This window comes from Podarcis bocagei, assembly GCF_964188305.1.
Source record: "Podarcis bocagei genome assembly, chromosome: 1".
NCBI classification, from domain to species: Eukaryota; Metazoa; Chordata; class Lepidosauria; order Squamata; family Lacertidae; genus Podarcis; species Podarcis bocagei.
This window is the reverse complement of record NC_138125.1, coordinates 128,227,839-128,253,307: the sequence shown is the minus strand read 5'-3', so window position 1 is coordinate 128,253,307 and position 25,469 is coordinate 128,227,839. Positions and strand designations below refer to the sequence as shown.

Sequence of the window (25,469 nt, the reverse complement as noted above, 5' to 3'; positions counted from 1 at the left end):
ACAGGGATATACATCACACGTGGATTTATTATTATTATACTTCAGTTTATACAGCATGTGTTATTATCAACAAAAATGTAATAATGATAATGAAGGCTGAGCAATAAGCACCAATAGAAAAACAGCCTGTTAGACAGTTTTTTCTTTTGAAAAAAGATATTGAGGAAGCCAAGTTCATTAGTTTCAACGGGTCTACTCTGAGTAGGATGGCCATTGGGCATAACTCTAGATCTGTTAGAGGAGGGATGGGGAACTCGTGATGTTGTGGGAGGGATGGGGGACTCCTGATGTGGGAGTCCAACCCCCATAATCCCCAGCCACCATGGCCAGTAGTGATGGGAGTCACAGTTCAGCAACATCTGGAGACATCTGGTCCCCCATATGTGGATTATAGGTGCCTGAGAGCTGGACGCATCATCCAGAAATGAAGTTCCCTGCTGTGTCTCTGCATGAGTGGCTGATCCAGCTTTTATTAAGGCTGATTAAAGCACGGATGGGTAGCCTATGACCCTTCAGGTAGGTACATAAGCCAATAGTGAGAGGTGGTGGCAGTCGGAGTCCAGTGTAGGAAAAAGAAGGAATAAAGTCCAGGCTGTTCAGTCAGACCAGAAGGGAAACTGCTGTGATCACCAATGGGCCAACCGAACAGAATATCTCCAAATCGCTGCATGGACTGTCTCCCAAGTTTCTAGTCCTCTGAGATTTGCATGAGCAGGAGGGTCCTGGTCATTCGGATTGCCTCGGTCCTCCTGATATCCAGGAAGTTCTGGCCGCTGGTTTCCGGGATCTGCTTGAAGGCATAAATTAAGATGGCTACGCAGAGAGGCCAAAAGAGGAGAAAGCTGTAAGGCTCAATGTGTATCTGGAGAGAGAAAAGAGAGAAAAGGATAGAGAGAAAGAGCACGAAATGGAATGTGTGTAAGAGAATGTCATCAAGCTACAGATAGTAGCAGCCACACCAACTCCAGCATAATGGCAGGCAAGCGAGCAAGCAGGCAGCCCATGCAAGCTGTTTAACGGGGCAGAGATCGGAGGCCCTTCTCAGAGCGGTTTGGCAAACCGCTCTCTGAAGCACCCTTTGTTATGTACTGAAGTTCTCACCCTGGGCCAGCAGGGGGATACTGTAGATAGTTTTCACTCAGGTCCACATATGCAAATAAGGGATTGAAAGTGACGTTCAGTGATTGGATAGTTACAGAAAATGGTTACTGTTGAATTCTAGTGGAGCTCTATATAAACAGGCTGGCTGAACCCTTCAGCCCAGTTCTGTTCTGGCCTGTGAATAAACAAGAGCTGTTTAAAGAATCGCTGTGTCGTCTGATATGGCTCACCCACAACTTAACACCCTTGTTCAACACAGCTAAAGCAAGGTTAAATGGAGGGGGCAGGTGCTTCAGAAAACCAGTCTCTGAAGGAGGAATGGCTTCTGAAAGTAACAGACTATGCAGAAATGGCAAAGCTGACAGCTAAACCAAGAGATTGAAATGACAAACTTTTTAATAGATGAGTGAAGGCCTTTTTGGGACTATTTGAAAAAGCATTACAGTATAGCCAAATGAAATTGCAGGCAGGATTTGAGATATGAGCAGTGGACGAAAAACAATAAAATAATTGTACTAGAAGGATATTTTTTTTTTGTAATAGAGAAGAGTTTGTTATATAACGCAGCAGAAAAGGGTTTGAATAAAAACATAGGGAGGGGTGGGTGGGTAGGTGGGAGGGAGGGAAGCCAATCTATGAAACATAGTCGTTATGTAATTATCTAATTTGAGAAATTTTGGAAATCTTTATCTTAATTGCAAAGGAGGCCAGCTACGGAATGCACATTTAACGCAGCAAAGTCAACACACAAAAAACCATTATCTTAAACATTTCAAAAGAAAACATTGCTAAAGGAAGTCAAGTATCAAATGCACATTTAAAACAGCACAATTAGAAGGAGAATAAAATGTTATTGTAAGCATAGAACATTGTTGCTGCCGCTGCCAATGGTGCCTCATGGCAGGTGGAGTCTGTGGAAGCTCAGGTTTGATGACCTGGGACTCCTCTAAGAGAACCTTGGATGTATTAGCCAAAGCCACTTACCTCCATCTGAAGGAACACGAGTCCGATAACGAATTTGCAGAACCAGTGAACACAGCCCCCAGCCATGAAGGCAGTGGACCGGGATGACTGAAGGAACAGCTCTGCTACAATCACCACTGGAATCGGATCTGGGCCAGGAGAGAGAGAATGCCCCATTTTCATTTTCGCTAATAATAATATAATAATTTTTTATTTATACCCCACCCATCTGGCTGGGTTTCCCCAGCCGCTCTGGTCGGCTTCTAACAAAATATTAAAAGTACTGGTACATTAAAACATCAGTCATTAAAAAACTTCCCTAAACAGGGAAGTTTATCTATGCTACTCATCTCTTGTGCTTCCTCAAGGAGCCCTGAACATCCTGGCCATATATTTAAAATGCTACGATGCCACTTTGAACGGCCGTGGCTTCCTCCAGAGAATTATGGGAGCTGCCATTTGTTAGAGGTGCAGAGAGTGGCTAGGAGGCCCCTATTCCGCCCCCCTCCCCAAGAACTTAAATTCTTAGACTGGTTTAACAACCAACTCTTCTTCTCAGAGAACTCTGTGAGGGGAGTAGAGCAGGCATAGGCAAACTCGCCCCTCCAGATGTTTTGGGACTACACTTCCCATCATCCCTGACCACTGGTCCTGTTAGCTAGGGATCATGGGAGTTGTAGTCCCAAAACATATGGAGGGCCGAGTTTGCCTATGCCTGGAGTACAGGATTCTCCCAATAACTCTCAGCACCCATAACAAATTACAGCTCCCAGAATTCCTTGGGGGAAGCCATGACTGCTTGACGTGCCATGATGCTGCTTTAAATGTATGGTTGGGAATGTGGCCCAGGTAAAGACTTAGGGTTCTAGCCAGTGAAATTCTACTCAGAAAAGATCTACTGAAATTAGCGAACTGAAGTTAGCCACTGTCAGGGGTTTAGGTGCAGAGGCACGGGCAAGGGAGGAAACAGAGAGCGAAGGGGAGGAGACAGAGGAAAGGATGAGTGATGACGACGACCCGAGATCTCCCAGTCTTTCCAGTGAATCAGAGGATTCACAGAAAGGAGCACCAGTGGCCAGGGCAAGGGGGGAGTCTAGGGAGGCACCCCAGGAAGATAGAGCCAGAGGAGACTCAGGGGGGAGCAGCTGGAAATCGGGACCAGCGTCACCGCCAGGAAGCAGGGAAGAGGAAAGGAGCCAGGAGGGAAGCGCTGGCAGCTCACCACAGGAGGGAGGGCAGGAGTCAGGAGTGGCCACACCTCCATCGGGGAGCGAAGAAACGGTTAAGAGGAAAGTGGAAGGTTGGGCGCGCGCGCCAAGTTCAAATGCAGAGGAAGGCGGCGCAGTGAGCAGCCCCGAAAGGGAACCGGGTCCTAAAGCCCGGCGCAAGGAGGCAGAAGGGTCTGGGTCAGCGTCAGAAGAATCCCGGAAGGAAGAAGCCCCGGGGGGTAGAGGGACCCAGAGGAGGACAGTCAGGAGGAAAAGGTGGAGCAAGGCTAGGATATTAAGTTGGTGCGCACGGGGCGGAGACTCAGACGGAGCCTCGCCGATCTAGCTAGTAGACGTAGAGTTGCAGACAGCAGCGTGAGAATGGAAACTGTAATTCAATAAAGACTTTTACTTAATGACCGCTGGCTAGCGTGATCCTCTGTGAGCTAGGATCTTGAAGCAGCTCTGACAGTAGGCTCCGTCTCCACATTGTGGGCATCTGCAGCCTCGAGGAGGGGAGAGAAACAGGCGCCCACTAGCGAGCTCACGAACGGCAGGAGACATGACGGCTGAGCAGCAGATAGAGGACCTCAGAAAAGCAGTGGCACAACTGAACGCCGAGGTTCTCGCATCCAGGAAGAGAGAGGACGAGGCAGCTGCCGCCTGCAGGGATCTCCAGGTCAGGTTAGACGTACTGGCAAAGCAACCACCCCGGCAGGAGGGAATTGGGTTGGCGAGACGGACAGGCGGGCTGCTCTCTCACTTCGATGGGAACCTGCAACAGTATCCCAACTTTAGAGCCGACGTACTGTGCGCACTGCAACTGTTGCATAAAGATTTTAGAGATGAACAGGAGAGAGTGGGGTTCATCATGTCCCATCTGCATGGGGAGGCGAAAGCATGGTTGCGCAATTTATGGAGAGATAACGATCCGGCGCTCCAGAATGCGGATGCCTTTATTAAAGCGATGGATGGGTGTTTCTTATCAAGTATTGACATTGATCTTGCACGGAAGGAGGTGCATGGGCTGAGACAAGGGAGGGCCAGCGTCAGACAGTATCATGCACGCTTTTTCGCCTTGGTCAGCGCCCTGGAATGGGACAGAGATTCGGCTCCTGTAAGAGACCTCTTTTGGGAGGGACTGCACAACTCGATTAAAGATGAGATAGCGAGGGGGGAGAGACCCCGAACCACCCAGGAGGTCGTTCAGAGGGCACTGGCAGTGGGGGTGAGGCTGGAAGGACGTCCGTGGAACAAGGACGAAGGACGTGGAGGGCGCGAACCAGCCGGGGGCCCCTCCTTCTTTCCCAGAGAAGCAGCGCGAGCGCAATCCACGCCTCCGCCAGGAGGAGGAGCCGAACCTATGGAGGTTGGAGGTGCAAGGGCTCAGTCAGCAACCAGAGCCCTAGCACCGGCAGCAGTGAAGGCGAAGCCTCCTAGAGGGACCAGGAAGTGTTACGTCTGTGAGCAGCCAGGGCATATGGCGAAAGAGTGTCCCCAGAGGCCCCACAAGCTTACTGCAGCCTCAGCAATGGTGACTGCAGCAACGCAGCAGGGAGGACCACAGCAGGGAAACGACGATGTCTGGCTGGAGGAAGAGGCACTGGGGCCCAGCCAGACGTGTTAGTGACGCAGTCCCCAGAAATTTTACAGCCAGTGAACCCCCTCCCGCCCAAACCAGTAGTGAGGCTCACAGCATCTCTCCAGCTGCCCAATGGACTCACCATGGACGTGCCAATCACCATCGACTCCGGCAGCAACGCGGACTTTATAGGGCAGGAATTTGTCGACAGGCACGCTGTGCAGTTGCTGCCGGCCACACTGCCCCTGCAGGTTGTCACGGTGGATGGCAGGGAGCTGCTAGGGGGGCAAGTGGTGAAGCAGACGCCACCAATGGTGATGCGACTTGGGAATCACAGGGAAGTCATCAGCTTCAACGTCACTCAACTGTCTGACACGCCCATTGTATTGGGTATGAGTTGGCTGGACAAGCACAGCCCAACGATGGCTTGGTTCCAGAGGCAGCTGGTCTTCGGCTCTTCCTTTTGTGCTGAACACTGCATCGTACCCAGGCAGGAAGGAGAGGAAGAGGAGTCACAGCTGCTGCTAGGCACGCTGCAAGCGATTCCCCACAAGTACGCAGAATTTCTGGAAGTTTTCTGCGAGAAGGAGGCGGACAGGCTACCCCCTCACAGACCATATGACTGCAAAATTGACCTGCTGCCGGGGGCGGCGCTGCCTAAAGGGAAGCTGTATTCCATGTCTGAGGACGAACTGCAGGAACTCAAAGACTTCATCGATCATAATTTGGAGCGCGGTTTCATCCGGGAGTCTAAGGCAGTGGGGGGCAGTCCTGTATTCTTTGTTAAGAAGCGAGACACGCCCCAAAAAAGACTCGTAGTGGATTACAGGATTTTGAACAGTGTGACCAAGCCGTCGGACTTCCCCATGCCCCGCATCGACGACCTCCTGGCGAAGGTACGGAAGGGAAAGGTGTTCACCAAGTTGGACCTGCGGGGGGCGTACAACCTCATTCGCATGCGGGAAGGTGATGAGTGGAAGACAGCCATGTTCACGCCACTGGGTACCTACGAATACAGAGTTATGCCTTTTGGACTGCAAAATGGCGCTCACGTTTTTCAAGCATTTATGCATCACGTGTTGGCGGGACTTCTCTACAAGACGTGCGTCTGTTTCTTGGATGACATCCTGATCTTTTCGGAGTCGCAGCAAGAACATGACAAGCACGTCAAGGAAGTGCTGGGCAGGCTAAAGCAACACAGGCTCTACGCCAAGCTGGAGAAGTGCCAATTTGACGTGCCGGAGGTGGATTTTCTGGGCTACAAGCTGTCTGCCAAGGGGCTCGCCATGGACAGCGCCAAGGTTCGAGCGGTGTTGGATTGGAAGAGCCCACGCAACCGGAAGGAGGTCCAACGGTTTGTCGGCTTTGCGAACTTCTATCGCAAGTTTATCAAGGGCTTCGCGATGCAGACGGCGGCCATCACTGACACCCTTAGCTCCAAGAAGAAGAAGTTCATCTGGACAGAGCAGGCGGAGCAGTCCTTTCAGGTCCTCAAGCGTCTCTTCGCGTCGGAAGAGCAGCTGCTTCATGTCAACCCCAGCATGCCGATGAGGGTGGAGACAGACGCTTCGGACAGAGCAGTGGGGGCGGTCCTGCTGCAGAAGGACCCGCAGGGCGTGTGGCGGCCGGGAGCGTTTTACTCCAGGAAGCTCAGCAAGTCCGAGCAGAACTACACCATATGGGACAGGGAGTTGCTGGCCATTCATGCAGCGTTCAAGGCGTGGAGGCACTTTCTGATCGGCGCCAAGCACACGGTGCAGGTTTGCACGGACCACAAGAATCTGGAACACTGGCGCACGGCACAGTTCCTGAACCAGAGGCAGATACGTTGGGCTGAGTTCTTTGCGGACTTCGACTTCCGAATAGAGTATGTCCCGGGGGACACCAACATCATGGCAGACGCTCTCTCTCGCAAGCCACAGTATCTGGAGGACGCAACACCAGCGGCCGCCATGCACATCTTTGCACCGACAGTGTGGGCGTGCGCCGCGGCGACCGTGGACCTAGAGGCGGTGCGGCGAGCGTTGCAGGGGGACTCCTTCGCACAAACGAAGATGGCAGAGGTGCGAGGGGGCAAGGCAGCGGCCGACGGTTTCCAGCTACGAGATGGCTTGCTCATCCGTAAAGGGGCCATCTACGTGCCGGGTGACGAACTTCGAGCCAAGGTGCTACAGCAGCTGCACGACGCACCCACGGCCGGGCACTTTGGCAAGGAGAAGACGGTGGAATTAGTAGCCAGGGATTTCTGGTGGCCTGGAATGAGAGGGGAGGTCGCAGACTACGTAGCGAGGTGTGACACCTGCCAGAGGGCAAAGCCGGTGCACAAACCGCCGGCTGGACTGTTGGAGCCGCTGCAAACTCCGGTCGAACCTTGGGAAAGGGTGGCTCTGGACTTTGTCACGGATCTGCCCAGCTCAAGGGGCAAGACGGCAGTGTTGGTGGTGGTGGACCTGTTCTCCAAGATGGCGCATTTCATTCCGTGTGCTAAGGTGGCCACGGCGGAGCAAACCGCCAAACTGTTCATAGACCACGTGTTCAAGGTTCACGGTCTGCCACGGTCTATTCTGTCCGACCGCGGGCGGCAGTTCATCTCGAACTTCTGGCAGAAACTGATGGGCTTCCTAAACGTCAAGATCAATCTGGCGTCGGCGAGACACCCGCAGACCAACGGGCAAGCGGAGCGAGCCAATGCCATCATGCAGCAGTACCTGAGATGTTATGCAAACCAACAGCCTGCGACGTGGGTGGATTACCTGCCGCTTGCAGAGTTTGCCTACAACAACACGAAGCACGTATCCACGGGCGTCACGCCGTTCTTCGCCAACAACGGGCGGCACCCTAGAACCTTTCCGGGACTGGAATGCAGGGGAGAAGGGGAGCCGCAGTCAGCAGATGCGTTCGCGTCGGAGCTGCAGGAAGTCCACGATCAGCTGCGGCGCCACCTGGAGCTGGCTAAACACGCATACAAGGTACAAGCGGACAAACACAGAAGGGTTGGCGAAGAGCTCCACGTGGGAGACTGGGTCTGGTTAGCAGCCCACGCAGTGCCGGCCAGGTCGTTGGCCAAGAAGAAACTAGGGCATAAACAACTGGGGCCCTACCAAGTCGAAGAGCAGGTCAACCCGGTGGCTTTCAGGCTGGCGCTTCCGGAGGGTTCCAGAATGCATCCGGTGTTCCACAGATCGGTGCTCACTCCCTACAAGGCACCGCACAGGTTCCAGGAACCCGGAACGGCGCCGAGTCCGCTCAGAGAAGGAACGGGGCACGCGGGAGTGGCACAGGAGGAGCGCATCAACGAAGTCACGGAGATTTTGGACTCCCGATGGGGGGAAGAGGGAGTAGAATACTTTCTCGCCAGGGAGGGCACCCCGGCCAGTGCGAACAGCTGGGTGCCGGGCTACGCTTTAGACGAACCTCTGCTCAAAGACGAGTTTCATGCCCTCTTCCCACATAGACCTATGCCAGCAGACTTTTTCGACGACTGGCTTTTCACGCCCACGCTTTCGGACAGCACGTTCAGGGGGTTCGACTCGGACGAGGAACCAACACGAGACGTCCGTTCCCCGGAGGGGTCACCCTCGGGATCTGTCTCAGAACCCTCGTATTGGTGGGACGATAGGCCGGAGGAGCAGTTCCGCAGGAAGTGGCTGGACTGTTCCGGCCGAGCAACGCCGCCTGGAGGAAGTGCGGGAGAGACAGACATGGACATTTTCGGGGACGACCCTGGTTTCGAGCACGGCGGCACAGAGATGGAAGAGGAGGTGACTGTCGTCAACGAGAGCAGAGAGGAAGACCTGGAAGAGTTCCGCTGGAGGCCTGCCACGGGAAGCGACCGATATCCGACGTTCGTCCCTTTGCAACAGCAGCCCCCAGCTCCAGCACCGGAAGGAGGGGAGGGGGGACTGGGGGGCTTCGAGGGGGGGATGGATGTCAGGGGTTTAGGTGCAGAGGCACGGGCAAGGGAGGAAACAGAGAGCGAAGGGGAGGAGACAGAGGAAAGGATGAGTGATGACGACGACCCGAGATCTCCCAGTCTTTCCAGTGAATCAGAGGATTCACAGAAAGGAGCACCAGTGGCCAGGGCAAGGGGGGAGTCTAGGGAGGCACCCCAGGAAGATAGAGCCAGAGGAGACTCAGGGGGGAGCAGCTGGAAATCGGGACCAGCGTCACCGCCAGGAAGCAGGGAAGAGGAAAGGAGCCAGGAGGGAAGCGCTGGCAGCTCACCACAGGAGGGAGGGCAGGAGTCAGGAGTGGCCACACCTCCATCGGGGAGCGAAGAAACGGTTAAGAGGAAAGTGGAAGGTTGGGCGCGCGCGCCAAGTTCAAATGCAGAGGAAGGCGGCGCAGTGAGCAGCCCCGAAAGGGAACCGGGTCCTAAAGCCCGGCGCAAGGAGGCAGAAGGGTCTGGGTCAGCGTCAGAAGAATCCCGGAAGGAAGAAGCCCCGGGGGGTAGAGGGACCCAGAGGAGGACAGTCAGGAGGAAAAGGTGGAGCAAGGCTAGGATATTAAGTTGGTGCGCACGGGGCGGAGACTCAGACGGAGCCTCGCCGATCTAGCTAGTAGACGTAGAGTTGCAGACAGCAGCGTGAGAATGGAAACTGTAATTCAATAAAGACTTTTACTTAATGACCGCTGGCTAGCGTGATCCTCTGTGAGCTAGGATCTTGAAGCAGCTCTGACAGCCACGTTCGCTAGCTTCAATGGATCTACTCTGAGCAGCACGAATGTTGGATTCCCCTTCAGACTTATGATGATGTTTGGCAGCACACTTACACAGCTGTTTGGGGTGTGTCTGTGTGGCATTGCATATATTTTTACGGACTGAGTGTTTCTTTGTCCAACTATGTCAATACAGTGGTACCTTGATTTAAGAACAGCTTAGTTTATGAACAATTTGGATTAAGAATGCTGCAAACCCGGAAGTAGGTGTTTTGGTTTGTGAACTTTGCCTTGGAAGCAGAACATGTTCCGCTTCCTGTTGAGTGTAAATTGTGTCCCCTGGTGCTATGGGAAAGCACGCCTTGGTTTAAGAAACTTTGGTTTAAGAATGGACTTCCGGAACAGATTAAGTTTGTAAACCAAGGTACCACTGTACTGGAGAGCTCAGTGTAACAAGAGATGGACAAGTCTCATAAATCATCTTCATCAGAGAGCTTACCTGGCCCGATGGACTGTCCAATGAGGAAGAGGGTAACGAAAGATGAGCTGACATATGACATCCACCAGATGGTCTTCTGTTGGAGAAAGGGACTCACAGTTCAGGCAGAGACAGTGCTGTGGTTGCAAATGACATAGATACTCCACTACTGCAATCATTATCACCAGAAAACCCTATTTAATAGGACCGTGACTGTGTTCCTATGCTGGGGCATAAGCTCCATTGAACTCAGTGGTGCTTTCTTCTCCCTAGTATCAACCATCTCAGACCCTACGATGATCAGCAGGTGATCAGCACCCTGTTGGGGGTGGTGCCACTGGGGACTGCCCAGCTGGCGTTGACACATAACAGGGCCTTTTCAGTGGTGGCTCCTTCCCTGTGGAATGTCCTCCCTGGTGTGGTGCATCTCTCACCCTCTCCCTTCATTACTTACTTTCGGGAATTTAATAACACTCTTGTTTAACCTAGGCATTTAATGGCTGAAAGACACTGCTCCTGGCAACCCTATGATCACCAGCTAAGAGTGTTTTTAACTGTTTTTTTATACATAAAAAGGTTTTAAACTGGTTTTAGAGTGTTTTAAAATTGCTTTGAGTTGTGTGTTGTTTTTTTAAAAAAATTATCATTGCTGCATGTGCTACCCTGGGCTCCTTTGGGAGGAAGGAAATCAAAACAACAATAAAACAACATGGTTTAATTAACAGCCTATCTGCTCTGTCCTGCAAAATTTCTCACTTTTATACCAGTTCAATTGTCATCACCTCCTGCAAGCAATTCTTGGAACTGCAGTTTGGTGCCAGAAATTCCTGAGCTTCCCCCATAGAGCTACCATTTTGTCAATGTGTAAATGTTCATGTTCCGTGACTGTAGAAATAAATGAACAAATAAATAAAATTATAGGGTTTTATCCAATGCCAGTCCAACTCAGAGCAGACTCGCTGAAGTTAATGGACTTTAGCTCATCTCGGCTGGTATGCAGCACTGAAGTTAATGGATTTCTTCATTTATTATTTAATTATCTATTGCATTTCTATCCCCCCTTTTCCTCTGAGGATGCCCAGGTGGCACACACATGATTCTCCCTCTCCCACAATAACCCTGTGAGGTAGGTTAGGCGGAGAGGCTGGCCTCAAGGTCACACCCAGGGAGCTTTGTGACCCAAGTGGGGATTCGAACCCAGTTCTCCTCACACCCCAATCCAACAATCTAATCCATGGGTAGGCAAACTAAGGCCCAGGGGCCAGATCCGGCCCAATCACCTTCTAAATCCAGCCCGCGGATGGTCCAGGAATCAGCGTGTTCTTACATGAGTAGAATGTGTCCTTTTATTTTAAATGCATCTCTGGGTTATTTGTGGGGCCTGCCTGGTGTTTTTACATGAGTAGAATGTGTGCTTTTATTTAAAATGCATCTCTGGGTTATTTGTGGGGCATGGGAATTTGTTCATTTCCCCCCCAAAAAATATAGTCCGGTCCCCCACAAGGTCTGAGGAACAGTGGACCAGCCCCCTGCTGAAAAAGTTTGCTGACCCCTGATCTAATCACTGCACCACACCAGCTGACCACCACACCCCATAATTATAATGGGTTCCCTCTGAGTAGGATTCAGTTGACTGCAACCCATAATTTCCATTAAAGCAGCATCCACTACACAAAATCAGCATCATTCATCATTTGATGCTCTTCTCCATGTGCCATCTCTATAGAGTGGCAACAGGAGAACGGTCTTTTCAGTGGTGGCACCTGCTTATGAAATGCTCTCTTCCCAGGGAGGTTCACCATCACTAACTACTTGGGGGCACCAGGCAAAAATGTTTCTTTTCAGCCAGGCTCGGGGAGTTTGGGATATTGTGGCCTTTGTTTCATGCATAAGAATGCTTTTAGCTTTTATTTTATTTCAGTTTTGGTTTTCATTCTTGTCTTACATTGCAGGTCCCTTGGGGACTTTACTTTCTGCAAACAAAAAACACTAAGAAATGCAACAGATAAATTATTATTACCATTATCCCAAGAACTGAGGGCACCGCGCTGGTGGGTGCTTAGCGTCAGACATCAAGAGTTTGCGGACTTGCAATACAGACCTGTAATTCAATCGCCATGGCTAAGAGGACGCAGGTGATGCTACAGATCCCCAAGCCACTGAGTAGGAGATTTCTGTGCCCCGAAGAATCAGCAAAACGGATCTAACAGATACAAAAAACAGGGAAGTTATAAAGAGAGAGGAAGGCTGCTTCAAGATGGCCTGCCTATTGAGCATACATTCTGATTTATTTGCAGGGAGATGTCAGCTATTTAATGGGTGGTCATATTCATTACCTTACAGGGAGATTAGATAATTCCAGTGCATTTCCTTGTTGCTTCCCGCATTTTTGGGAAGAGGGTTTGTTGCGCTAAACCTCCCAATCAGCTCTCGCCGCTCATTGGCTAGTATGTGATTAGGAACCTAAGAAGCTCCCTTGTGCCAAGTCAGACCATTGCATCCCTCTAGCTCAGCAATGTCTACACTGACTGGCAGTAGTTTTGCAGGGTTTCAGCCAGGGTGTCTTCCCTAGCCTTGAGATACTGGGGATTGAACCTAGGACCTTCTGCCTGCAAAGCAGATGCTCTACCATTGAACTATAGCCCTACAGATGTAGGAATATAAAAAACTATCTTATATTGAGTGAAGCCCATTAGCCAATCGAACTCAGTATTGACTACACTGGCTGGCAGCAGCTCTCCAGAGTTTCTGGCAGAGTACATTCCCATCCCTACCTGGAGATGCAACTGGGGATTGAGCCCATCTGAATCCCACCCGAAATTAGCAACAGCCTGGATGGGCCCAGAGGTGGAAGCTCTGTTTTTACTTAACCCTAAGCCAAACCAGGCACTCAGCTATACAGCTGCAAATAAAACGTTTAAACTGGGTTGTAAAGTGCATTATACAAATGTGACACTAGATGGCGATGGTGAGCTATGGCAAATCCAATAATTTTTTCAAAACTTTGTTCAAAAGCATTTCCACCGCGTTTTTTATGTGTCTAGATTCCACCCAGATCTCTGGAGAGGCGATGGCAGCCATTTTGCCCCTCCTCTGTGAGCTAAGCCATGGTTTGTCTTTGCATGCCATCTGAACCTGGACTTGTAGTTTGTCTGTAGGAAACTGGAACAACTCAGCCAGCTTAACACAGACACACACTATAAAAGTGCTGGCCTTTGGAGTAGGCCGAGGGTAGAAGCATTACAAGGAGGAGCTAAACATTCATATCAGGGGAGACGAACGTGATGCCTTCTAGACATTTTTGGACTACAATTCCCATCAGCCCCAGCCTGTGTGACCAATGATTAGGGATTATGGAGTTGTAGGCCACAACATCTGGAGCTCATCACGTCGGCGTTGATGTAGAAATGAGAGAGAATCTTACCACCAGGAGAGTTATGAACATAAGCAAAATGTATATCGTTATGCTGATATACCCGACAATTTTCTTTTCTAACCCCATAGCCATGTAGAGTATCTCCATATAATAGCTGGCCTGAAAGGAGAAACAGAGATTCTTAGCTGAATGATGACCCCCTATCAGGATACAGACAAATCTGTCCATTTCAGTTTCTATCGTTTTTTCAGTCTTAATTTCGGTTCTCCACAGAGAGCCAGTGAGGAGGGGGATTTTTCACTGCTCAATATCCCACCCACTATAGGAGGCCACAATATCTACAGTTCTCCAGGCTAAAGGCCAAACGCCTGGCTGAAAACATTTTTGCCTGGCACCTCAAATCTGCCAGCGAGGGCACCAGGCAGGCTTCCCTGCGGAAAGCATCCCACACGCAGGAGCCACCACCGAAAAGGCCCGTTCTCCTCGGGGAGATTGCCCTACCGCGTTAATGCCAGTGAGCTGCTGCCCGCCCATCAAGACGACGGCAGAGACGAGGTGGTTCCATATGTCATCGAAGTGATACATCGTAAAGATGTCCATATCCTTTTCCAATTCCTCAGAGAGGTCCTCCTCGTGGAGCTCTTCGATTTCATCCTCCACGTTGTCGCAGCCCCTTAGCTTCACCAAGGCTGTGTGGAAGGAGATGACTGGCTTACTAGTGCCACAGACCACCCATGTCGGCTCAGCAGCATTTGGAAGGTTCTTAGCGCCCCCCAACCCCCGGTCTGTACACACTGCCTCATCCAGCAGTGGAGGCTGGTGCCCGCCGGAACTGATATGGCAGAGGTCAGGGAGGCCAACAGTAGGGGGCGCCAGAGCGAACGGCTGGAGGCACTAGAGCCAATGGTGAGTAAAACCAATGAGTTCTAGCTTTGTCCCCATCTTCCTCCTCCCCCCTGCTGAGTTCAACAATGAGCCTAAAGAGAACATAGCCAGTTTATGCAGAGATTAGACTACAGCATACAATCAGTCTATATTTAACATTCTTTCAGATATCTTTACGGGGTGGTTATATGATAAGGGGGACGTGGGTGGCGCTGTGGGTTAAACCACAGAGCCTAGGACTTGCCGATCAGAAGGTTGGCAGTTCGAATCCCCTCAACGGGCTGAGCTCCCGTTGCTCGGTCCCTGCTCCTGCCAACCTAGCAGTTCAAAAGCACATCAAACTGCAAGTAGATAAATAGGTACCACTCCGGCAGGAAGGTAAACGGCGTTTCCATGCGCTGCTCTGGTGTTCTGAGTATATTTCATCTGGTTTACCAGAAGCGGCTTAGTCATGCTGGCCACATGACCCAGAAGCTGTACACCGGCTCCCTCGGCCAATAAAGCGAGATGAGCGCTGCAACCCCAGAGTCGGTCACGACTGGAAGTAATGGTCAGGGGTCCCTTTACTTTTGTTATATGACAAGGAGCATTCTCTGGTTTGCTTTTGGGTTGTTTTTACAATTTCCCTTTAACCATTCATTCTTTCCATGCTTTCCTCCATCACTTTCCAAACTACCAAAAGTCGATTTTTTTTTTTTTAAAAAAGGAGGAGATTTGTTGTCCTAGGGCAAAAGAGCATTTTAAAATCACTTTCAATGTGCAAAACTGTTCAAGGATGCACAGGAATCCCTCTTGCAAAGTAGCAGGAGTCTGGAAGGCACCCTGCAAATTCCCTTGTGCTACAACTACGTGTGGCATGGAGAAAGTGGATGGAGAGAAGCTTCTCCCCCCCCCCTCTAGAATTCACCGACATCCTAGGAAGCTTAATGTTGAAAGATTCAGAACAGACAAAAGAAACGACTTCAGTGCACTACCAAAGTCTCTCCTGCAGGAGGCAGCGACGGCCACCAACTTGGATGGCTTTAAAAGAGAATTGGGCAAATTGATGGAGAGGAAGGCTATAGTATCAACTGCTACTAGTTTTGATGGTTGTGTTCTGCCTCCACGGTTGGAGGCAGGAATGCTTCTGAATCTCAGTTGCGGGAAACCACAGGAGGGTAAGGGGCTCATGCTCAGGTCCGGAATTGAAACTGAAATTGATATGGTTTTGCAAGTATCCTTTAAACACCTTCCCTGCTGAATTCTACAAGGAGCTGACAGGCAGGGCCCCCCCACAGATGTAGTGATCTGGGACTGTAGAGGTCAAAGACCCTTTACTATTTCTACAACAGGGGCCTTCCCTCCAGAGTCCTACAGCTGCCCAATCAGCATGACGCAGAAGCCTGCTAGCCATTGAAAAGAAGTCTTCTCTCCCTTTGTGATCTTTGGAGACCATCTGAGTGAAGTCGAGTTGGCCACTGGGATTGGCTCCTAGGGTCACTCTGCAGTTAGTTCTGCGCCAAAGCTGAGCATTTAGGAGCACTCTGAACACAAGGCGCTTTGGTTCCGAGAGAACAATGCATTGCAAGTGCCGTTATGCACAATGGAACCTCAAGGAAAACAAAACTGAAGTCACTTTGGAAAGAAGGCATCGGAGCGCTCCAAATTTCTGTGCACAGAAAATAGTGTATGTAGCTGAACGGCAAGACACAAAGATCTGCACTGATTGCTGCAATGCATCCATTATTATTATTATTGTGCAACTATAAAATTACTGTACAGTATAATATTAGGAAGCTGTATATTCTTAGAAGGGGCGAGGCTGTGACGATTAAGAAGGGGCCCTGCACTTCTCAATTTGCCACTACGCTACTGGTGCCAATATCCCTCAAGTAGCAAGAAAGAAATCAGGCAGGTGGGGGCTGGCTGAGCGCAGACTGAAATTGTTGGGGCAGTGCCCCACCCTCACTGTAACTGGGCTGCCACCACTGTGGTCAATGTCCACCTCAGCAATCAGGAACATAGGTGAGGGGTGTGTGGCCACACTTGGCAAATCTAGATTTCAGTTGGGGATTTGAACCCGGGACCGCCTTTTGTTCTTCTCTGCTACCCAGGCTTTTGATGCCCTAAGTTCAAACCCAGATCTCCTACAGACCAAATTTCAATGACGCTTGTTCCCATGGTGCAACTCCAGCTTTGCAAATCAGATTACTAAAAGGTGAAGGTGACCACACAAACCTTTTAGCTAGCAAGCCTGCCCATAAATGCTAATCATTTTAAGGTCTCTGGTTCACCCAAAGCGTGGGAGAAAAAAATAGAGAAGGAATCCCATTTATATTGGATCAGGTCTGGTCACCTGGAGTCGAACCTTTGTTACCAGAGACGAGTGGGTATGTACATATTGAATTCCATCCGTCCTGGCAATATGATGAATCAGTGGGGTGCTGGAGATGCTGGGAGCACTGGTGGAACCAATCCGGTACTCATGAGACCAGGGCCCTGCGGGATCTGATTTATTTCAGAGTTGTTCCACCTGGCCTTTGGCTTAGAATCAGTTTGATTCCCTCCCCTTCTTTCTTTTTCCTTTCTCCTCCTATGAAGAGACTGCAGCCTAATGTAGTTTTAATGTTGTATCTTAATCTTTTAAATTGTATTTTAATCAACTTGTTTTTATTATTGGTTATTAGCTGCCCTGAGCCCAGTCTTGGATGGGGAGGGCGGAGTATAAATAAAAATTATTATTATTATTATTATTATTATTATTATTATTATTACTACTACTACTACTACTACTACTACTACTCCCACCCATTGCGTTGCCACAGCCCCATGCCCACCTCTGTCCTGGCAACCCACAACAATGCCTGAGACAGGCAGACAGCTCCGACCCACCATGCTGTGTTGGAAAACATAGTGACATAACACACTGAAGATACAAAGACAGTAAAAGGAGGAGGGTGCAGGATGTTGTAAAAGACCTAAGATCATAAAACTGTAGAGTTGGGCAGGACCACAAAGCTCATCTAGTTCAGTGTTTCCCAAACTTGGGTCTCCAACTTCCTTCCTTCCTTCCTTCCTTCCTTCCTTCCTTCCTTCCTTCCTTCCTTCCTTCCTTCCTTCCTTCCTTCCTTCCTTCCTTCCTTCCTTCCTTCCTTCCTTCCTTCCTTCCTTCCTTCCTTCCTTCCTTCCTTCCTTCCTTCCTTCCTTCCTTCCTTCCTTCCTTCCTTCCTTCCTTCCTTCCTTCCTTGGGCTTCGGCTCTGGCTCTGGCTCTGGCTTTGGCTCGGGCTCGGGCTTCGGCTCGGGCTCGGGCAGCCACAGCGTCGGCGGTGTTGGCGATCGGCGGCGCGGGGGGATGGCCCTCCCGGGGGAGCCGGCGCTGCTCAATGGGCTTGCCAAGGAGACAGGCCGGCCGCCCCCCTCCCCCGGCCCGGCGCTCCCCGCCGCGCCGGTGCCCGTTATCGAGCTGGTGCGTGCCGGGCGCCCTATAAAAGCCGCGGACGCGCCAAGCGTCGACAGGCAGAGCCAGCGCGGCAGCGGCGCTCTGCTGGAGGGGCGCCCGAGATTATTGGGGGGGCGGAGCCCCATGGAGTCGGCGCCTATGGTGGTAGAACAATAGAAAAGTGCACACAGGGAAAGGGGAAACAGCTTGGGTTGCTCTTCTGGACTGAAAGGAAAATGGCCATACGTGTTAACAGAGCTGAGGCGACTGAAGGACAGCATGAAGGAGATCTCTTTGGACCGTTGTATCTTAAAAAATAACAATTAAGCACAGCATTGACGCCTTCTGAGTTTCTAACTATCTGGGTTTCTATCTATCTGTTCCTTATCCTCCTTGGCGTGGAGATCCATGGACTTGCGGATTTCAAGAAAGGTCATGCCTCTGGTTTCCGGAACCATCGCGGAAATATAAATAAAGGTCAGCATGCAGAGAGGCCAAAGGATCAGGAGGCTGTAAGGCCCAGTGAGCGGCTGGAGTTGGAAAGACAAAAGGGGGAGGGAACAGGGGGAGGTAAGCAGGGGTTGACCAATGTGTCCCGGCGGGCTCCTTGTTTTCCCAGTCTCCATTTCAGCTCTGGGCATTTCCGCCACAGTTTGTGAGTTGTAACCGAGCATGCAAAGAGGAAATTTGCATGTGTTGCTGTGATGGCCTGGGATTCGGACTCGGAGGCTGAACCTGAGAAATCCCAGCCTGCACAGGAGTCCCCGCCTTCAGAACCAGCTGAGCCAGGGCTGGGGCTTGAGCCTGAAGGGTCCTCACCTGTGCCGGATCCTCAGGTGGAGGCACCAGCTGAGTCTGCTCTGGCTCCTGAGGTGATGGAGGACCCATTGCCTGCAGGTGCTCCACTCTCAGCCCCTTCAGGAGAAACTGAGGTTGCCTCTGGGTCCGGTCACCCTCCAGCCTCTCCTGAGCTGCAGAGGCTCAGGGCAGAGAGGTGGAGGGAATTGAGTTCTCGCAGGAGGAGTGCTCGCCTCCAGGCCAGGAGAGGTGAGTCACTTGTGGACCGGGGCCGCCCTATGCCTTGGGGCAGATAAAAGCCAGTCAGCCCCAGTCCCAGGTTGCGGGAGCAACATTGTTGGTAGCCTGTTCCTGCCTGAACCCTGTCCTGCTCTTCTGCCAGAGTTCCTGACCTCACCCGACTCCCTGCCTTGGACCCCGCTTCAGCTTCGACGGACAGCCTCCATACTGCACCCTCGACCTCGGACTGGACTCAGACTTCACTGCACGGTTAGCCCTTGGGACCAGCACAGTTGCTCAACACACCCTCCTTGTGCCGCTGGCCCTGCTCATCTCATGTGGCCCCCAGAAGGAAATGCGGCCCTCGGGACGGGAAGGTCTGCTGACCTCCGCTTGCCACCCCACCCAGAACAGACACGTGGACCTGACACCTGGACTTTGGAAAAGCCCGCCCATAGGGATCCTGTCCTTCCAGGGTCCGGTTCCCATTTAATGACGCCTGCACGGTGTCTGGATGCCGATCCAGGACCTCCAGGAAAGGTCGTTTTGTCAAGCACGCAAAAGCGGAACGGCCACAGTCCTCAGTTCAGGAACTTCGCCTGGCCTACCAATTGCAGGGGCTTGTTGTCCTGCCCTGTGGGGTATAGGGTGAGGTGAGGTTCAAGCCAGGCAGAAGGCAAGGTGGGACCAGGTTGCAGCCGCCTGCAAACATGAAGGCTGTGTTCTGGGGAGCAACTGAGCTCAGAAGCTGCTCACAAGCTGGAGCTGAGCTCTTTTAAACAGCAACAGATGCAAACTGGTTCCCTGCATTCTCCCAGCATTCCCACGTCATTTCCTACCGCTGGGGCGGAGCTGTTGTGTTTGCGGGAAATATCTAGATACCGTTTGTGGCACGACGAAATGCGATTTTTACTGCCGTTTTATTTATTTATTTCCCGCTAAAAGGGACCTGGCAGAACCACTCACCTCTAGCTTAAGGAAGATCCCCACAGCAAAACAGCGGGTGACCCAGTTCACTATGCCGCCCAGCGTGAAGGCTGTGGCCCGCGATGACTGAAGGAAGATCTCGAGAGTGACCACGTAGGTGATTATAGCTGGGAGGACAGAACGAAGTGGGTGTTGAATTTGGCTCCCTCCTCCCAGAGTGATTTAACAGTCACACCCTCTTCCCAGGGAACTCTGGGAATTGTGGCTCTGCGAAGGGAACAGGGGGTCTCCTAACCACTCCACAGTTCCCAGAATTCTTTGGGCGGGGGGAAGGCATGACCGTTTAAAGTGATACAAAACTTCTTTCAACATATAGTACAGATAGGGCCCTCCAGATATTTGGAGATCCCTTCCAGTGCTGGATCTATGTCTTTTCCATCTTAATTAATTAAATTTGCATATCGCCCTTCATCCAGCGGTCACAACACAAAAATACAACACAAGAATGCAAAACACATGATAAAAACAAACCGATAACTCCCCTCCCCACCCCCACCCCCCCAAAAAAAACACATTTAAAAGGCCATAGGTTGTTTAATGAGCCAAAGGCCTGGTCGAAGAGAGACGTTTTTTCTTGGCACCTAAAGACATGTAACAAAGGCGCCAGGTGAGTCTCCACAGGGAGAGCATTCCACAAATGGGGAGCCGCCACAGAAAAGGCCCGTGTTCTTCACCCACCTCAAATAAGTTTTGTGTGTCACCTGAGCCCTTACCTGGCCCAAACATGTATCCAGTGAGCATGGCAATGACTAAAACGCAGCTCAAGTAAATCATCCATGGCTGCATGGGCTGTTGGAGAAAGAGAGTTGTGCATGAGCGAGGTTGCCTCTCGTTTTGAGGCAGGGGTGGGGAATCACCACACCCTTTGACTTGGACGATACAGGCATCTTTGTACACACACATAACTCCCCCATATACATGTCTCTGAGTACATTCCTTGAACTCCTTTGCAATAGCCAGAGCAGGGTGGATTTTGCCTCCATTTGCGGATTGCTATGGAAAGCACAGATTGGTTAGATTTCCCCTTGAAAGCAAACTGAATGGAGTCTTCTCCCGCATCCATAGCTGGAGCCAGGGGCGCCGACTTATAAAAAATATTGGGGGGGCCCATACCGGGGTCCTGCCGCTGGTTCGCTCGGGTAGCCGGGAGAACGCAGTTCGAGGTGGCGGTGTTGGGGAGAGACCCTCGCTCAGGGCGCCACGAGACTTGGCGGCCGGCGGCCTATCTGGCGGGTTTTGGAGCATATTTCGGCGGAGCGATTGGGGAGGAGGGGGCTTGTTGCCGGATTCTTCAGCTGGGCCGGAGACCCGCTGCTGGGGGGTCCCTGGGCCGAGTTGTGAGCACGGCCTGCTGAAGGGAGATCCAGCCGATTGCGCGATGGGGACGGCCGGGGCTCTCCGGCTAGGGCGCGCGGCTGGCTGGCTGGTGAGGGAGCAGGTGGGGAGGAGGCGGGGGTCCTCACTCTTTTAGGAAACGCACCCACGCGCCCGATTGCCACGAAGTCCGAAGGGTGCGTGTGTGGAATTAAAAAGCAAAAACGAGATACGGGCATGGCAGGCAAAGAGTTTTCCACAAGAGGATGGAGGGCAGGTTGAAGAGAAAATCACTCAAGATGAGACAGTCAAATCAGCCATGATAAAATGGGCTCAGGATATTGGGTATAACATCATGTTTGAGGACTGGGAAAGGTTATGGACCACCAGAATGAAATTCACGGCATGTAATGCCTTGATGGAAAATATTATGAAAATGATTTATAGGTGGTACATGACCCCAGTCAAGCTTGCAAAGATATATCACCTGTCTGATAATAAATGTTGGAAATGTAAGGAGGCTGAAGGGACATTCTTTCACCTCTGGTGGACCTGTCCAAAAGTGAAGGCCTTCTGGGAAATGATCTATAATGAGTTAAAAAAGGTATTTAAGTATACCTTTCCCAAGAAACCAGAGGCCTTCCTCTTGGGCATTGTTGGCCAGAAAGTGTTAAAGAAGGATAGAACTTTCTTTATGTATGCAACTACAGCAGCAAGAATACTTATCGCAAAATATTGGAAGTCACAAGATTTGCCCACACTGGAAGAGTGGCAGACGCAAATGATGGACTACATGGAACTGGCTGAAATGACTGGCAGAATCCGAGATTTGGGAGAAGAAACAACGGAAGAGGACTGGAAAAAATTTAAGGACTATTTACAAAAACAATATAAGTTGTATGAATGTTAAAAATTTACACGATTCGGAAACTATAGCTTCAGCAATTAGATTTGGGAAACAGGAAATTATATTTTAAGTAAGAAAAGGTCAAAATCTAAGGTAATACTATGTTTAATTTAAGATATAAGTAACTGATGAAAAGTATGTTAAATTTAGAGGTATAGTATTTGAAAAGTACAAAATAAGGTACGAAACAAGGTAATAATTTGCTGATATCTTTATTATAAAGAATGCAGGGTAAGGGAGATGCGAGGAAGTCCAGTTAGTTATATAAAAAATGTGTTGAATGGTTGGTTTTCTTTTCTTCTTTTTCTTTTTTTTCTTTTTCTTGTTCTTTTACTTTTTTCTTCAGTGTATGTGTCTAACTTTGTATTTGAAAACTTAATAAAATATTTATATAAAAAAAAGAGAGAGAGAAAATCCTTTCGCTTTTCTGGGGCGCAGGGAAGTCTCAGAGCCGGAGGTTGGGGAAGGGACCCCCTTTGCTCTGCCCTCTTCTCCCGTCTTAGATTCGCATGGGGGTCCCCGCCCGAGCTTGCCTGGCCACCGGGCCACACAAGGGCCGCGCTCTACGCGGCGCACCTTGCTAGCCGCGCAGCTGTCCTCCGCGGCTGCGGAGCGGCCCTGCGCCGGTGCCCAGCCCCTCTGGGTGCCCGCTGCGCTGCCAATGACAAGCGGGCGACGTCGCGGGCGGGGAAGGCGTCGCTTTCTTTCCCGATCCTTCATCCTCCCAGTCTTCCAGCCCTTTTTTGGGTTGGAAGCTCGTCTCGTTCGCCCTTCTCCTTTCTTCACCCTGCGCGCAATTTTCCTCCCTCGTCTCCCTCCCCATTTCTCCTTCCTTCCTTCCTTCCTTCCTTCCTGACTGACTGGCTGGCTTGGGCTCGGGCTCGGGCTTCGGCTCCGGCTCGGGCTCGGGCAGCCACAGCGTCGGCGGTGTTGGCGATCGGCGGCGCGGGGGGATGGCCCTCCCGGGGGAGCCGGCGCTGCTCAATGGGGTTGCCAAGGAGACAGGCCGGCCGCCCCCCTCCCCCGGCCCGGCGCCCCCCGCCGCGCCGGTGCCCTATAAAAGCCGCGGACGCGCCAAGCGTCAACAGGCAGAGCCTCGAGATTATCTCGCCGCGCTCGAGATTATTGGGGGGGCTGAGCCCCCCCAAACGAATTATTGAGGGGGCTCGGGCCCCCTCAAGCCCCATGGAGTCGGCGCCTATGGCTGGAGCCTGCCCTGGAAACTTATTATTTATTGAATTTATATCCTGCCCTTCCTCTCGGAGGATCCCAGGGCAGCCAACACAGCCAAGATTTTATTAAAATGCCAAATCAGAGCGCCAGTGTGGTTTAGTGGTTAGAGTGTCATCCTGGGGACCTGGGAGACCAGGGTTCAAATCCCCCAATCGACCATGAAGCTTGCTGGGTGAACTTGGACGAAGTCACTGCCTCTCAAGCCTAGTCTATGGGGCGGGGGGGAGAAGCAGGTACCCCATCTGGAGAAAAAAGGTGGCATATAAATGCAATAATGAAAATAAAATCAAGCTTAGTACAAAATCATCATGGAAAACAGGCATGAAATCTCAAAGGAGAGATAAAGAGAGGGGCCAGAGACAACAGTAACACAGTCCACACTTAGGGTATAACAGGAATTACTGTATATAACAAGTTTATAAAAGTAAAAATGTGATCAACATCGATATCTCTTATTTTCTAGGGGGACCAGCTGTATTTCCAGCAAACCTTACTGCCCACCCGGAAACCTATGTCCCCACTTGTGGAAGGACATGCGGACCCAGAACTTGCCTCCACAGTCACTTACAGACGCTCTGTTAAAACCGTGTTCATGGAGGACAATCTTATTTGGCTGTGAGTGATCGCCAAAGAAGAAGAAGAAGCATGTATTCCCATTTTACTGTATTATCCACAGCATTTCTAGCTGGGAGAGTGGATATGTTCTACGTTTTTGACATGGAAAATAAAATCATGCCAAATGGAACGAAATCTGCCCTTACTTTTTTGACCTCAGTATGTGTGCTGGTTTTTCTAGTAGGACTGATTCTCACAAAGCACTCTAAAAACAGCTGGAACAGTCATAAAAGTTGTTAAGAGGTTAATTTAAAAATAATAATAATCTAAAAACAGTTTCGGTTAGAAACACCTCTTTCAAGAATCCTGGGGTTGTTGTCATTGATTGATTTATTACCCTAAGGTCCCAGGGCAGGTTAAAACACAATATTAAAAACAGTTTAAAACAGCTTGCAATCTCAAAAAATTAGCTGCGTCCTAAAAATACACACAAGGGTCTAAAGCGAAGGCAAAGGGGTATGTCTTCAGCAGTTGCCAGAAGCTTTATAAGGAAGGTAACAGACACACTTCTATGGGGAGTTCCATAACTTAGGGGCCACAGTAGAGAAAGCTCTCTCCTCGGCCGCCGCTACCACCACCCTCTGCGGGTGGAGGAACTACCAAGAGCTCCCGCTTCTGAAATCTCAGAATCCAAGAGGATTCTGGGAAGGAGGTTCCTCAGGTATTGAGGACCTGAGTTGTTTATGGTGAAGGCCAGGTTAGAATGCCTATTATTATTATTATTATTATTATTATTATTATTATTATTATTATTATTATTACAATGGTACCTCGGGTTAAGTACTTAATTTGTTCCGGAGGTCCATACTTAACCTGAACTGTTCTTAACCTGAAGCGCCACTTTAGCTAATGGGACCTCCCGCTGCCGCCTCACCGCCGGAGCACAATTTCTGTTCTCATCCTGAAGCAAAGTTCTTAACCCGAGGTAATATTTCTGGGTTAGCGGAGTCTGTAACCTGAAGCGTATGTAACCTGAAGCGTATGTAACCTGAGGTACCACTGTATTATTATTATAAATTATTATATAGAATTATAATAATGGCCCAAAGCAGAATAGCTAATTTTAATGAGCGACATTCAGCTCTGCATTCTACCGGTCGCTATTTACTCACCTGAAGTTCGAGGGTCATGGTTAGCAAGACGCAGGCAACACTACAGATCAGAAATCCCAGAAGTAGGAGAAACCTCCGCCCCACAGAGTCAATGACAGACATCTAGGGAATATAAAGGCAGGGGGGTGAGAGAGAAAGGAAGCCTCTGATCACAGCCAACAGCTTCAGGTTGCAGAGTTGCAGCTGATTTATTGATTTTACATGCAGGTCCCGCTTACCGGACATAAGGCGTTCCCAGGAAATCGTTCGTTAGGCTAGTGTTCACATAATGAGCTGACAATTTCCATTATTTCCTATGGGAACATTTTAAATCCAAGATCCCCGCCTCTCCCTCTCTCCATGGTTTCTGCCTGAAAATAGCTGCTGCCGACCAGCAAACCAAGTAAGGAACTGGGCAGTCTTCACTCAAAACAAACTTCTTAAATGCATGCAAATACCTGCGTGTATTTGTTTAAGAAAAAATATATCCTACTTGATTGTCATGAAGCCTCTTCGTTCTCAGGAAATATGAAAAATTATCAATAAAAACATGTATTTTTAAAAAAGATCCAAAATATTTTTAAAAGAAATAAAACGAAACTAACTGTGGCCTAAACCAATTTTGTTTTAAGCA

The 25,469-nt window shown here is 50.3% G+C and overlaps 1 protein-coding gene across 1 annotated transcript; it reads right to left on the bottom strand.

The window, feature by feature from the left end:
- Positions 1-24,978, bottom strand: LOC308596782 (solute carrier family 2, facilitated glucose transporter member 5-like). Its single transcript, XM_081212028.1, has 10 exons — positions 24,857-24,978; positions 20,389-20,464; positions 19,655-19,782; positions 18,028-18,201; positions 13,869-14,261; positions 13,416-13,526; positions 12,093-12,194; positions 10,013-10,088; positions 2,086-2,213; positions 1-862 (listed from the first exon to the last, which is right to left on the bottom strand). Exons 1-10 carry the CDS (start codon positions 24,956-24,958, stop codon positions 689-691), a joined length of 1,464 nt encoding a protein of 487 aa, XP_081068154.1. The 5' UTR covers positions 24,959-24,978; the 3' UTR covers positions 1-688.
- Positions 24,979-25,469: the final 491 nt, after the last annotated feature.

Excerpts from the sequence above, each read along its gene's own strand:
- LOC308596782 (XM_081212028.1), bottom strand. The coding sequence starts at position 24,958 with ATGTCTGTCATTGACTCTGTGGGGCGGAGGTTTCTCCTACTTCTGGGA. Across the intron at positions 14,262-18,027 it reads TAGATAGAAACCCAGATAGT|TGCCTCCAGCCGTTCGCTCT; the intron begins TAGAAACTCAGA and ends CATTGGCTCTAG. Across the intron at positions 13,527-13,868 it reads AGCTCACTGGCATTAACGCG|GCCAGCTATTATATGGAGAT; the intron begins GTAGGGCAATCT and ends TTCTCCTTTCAG.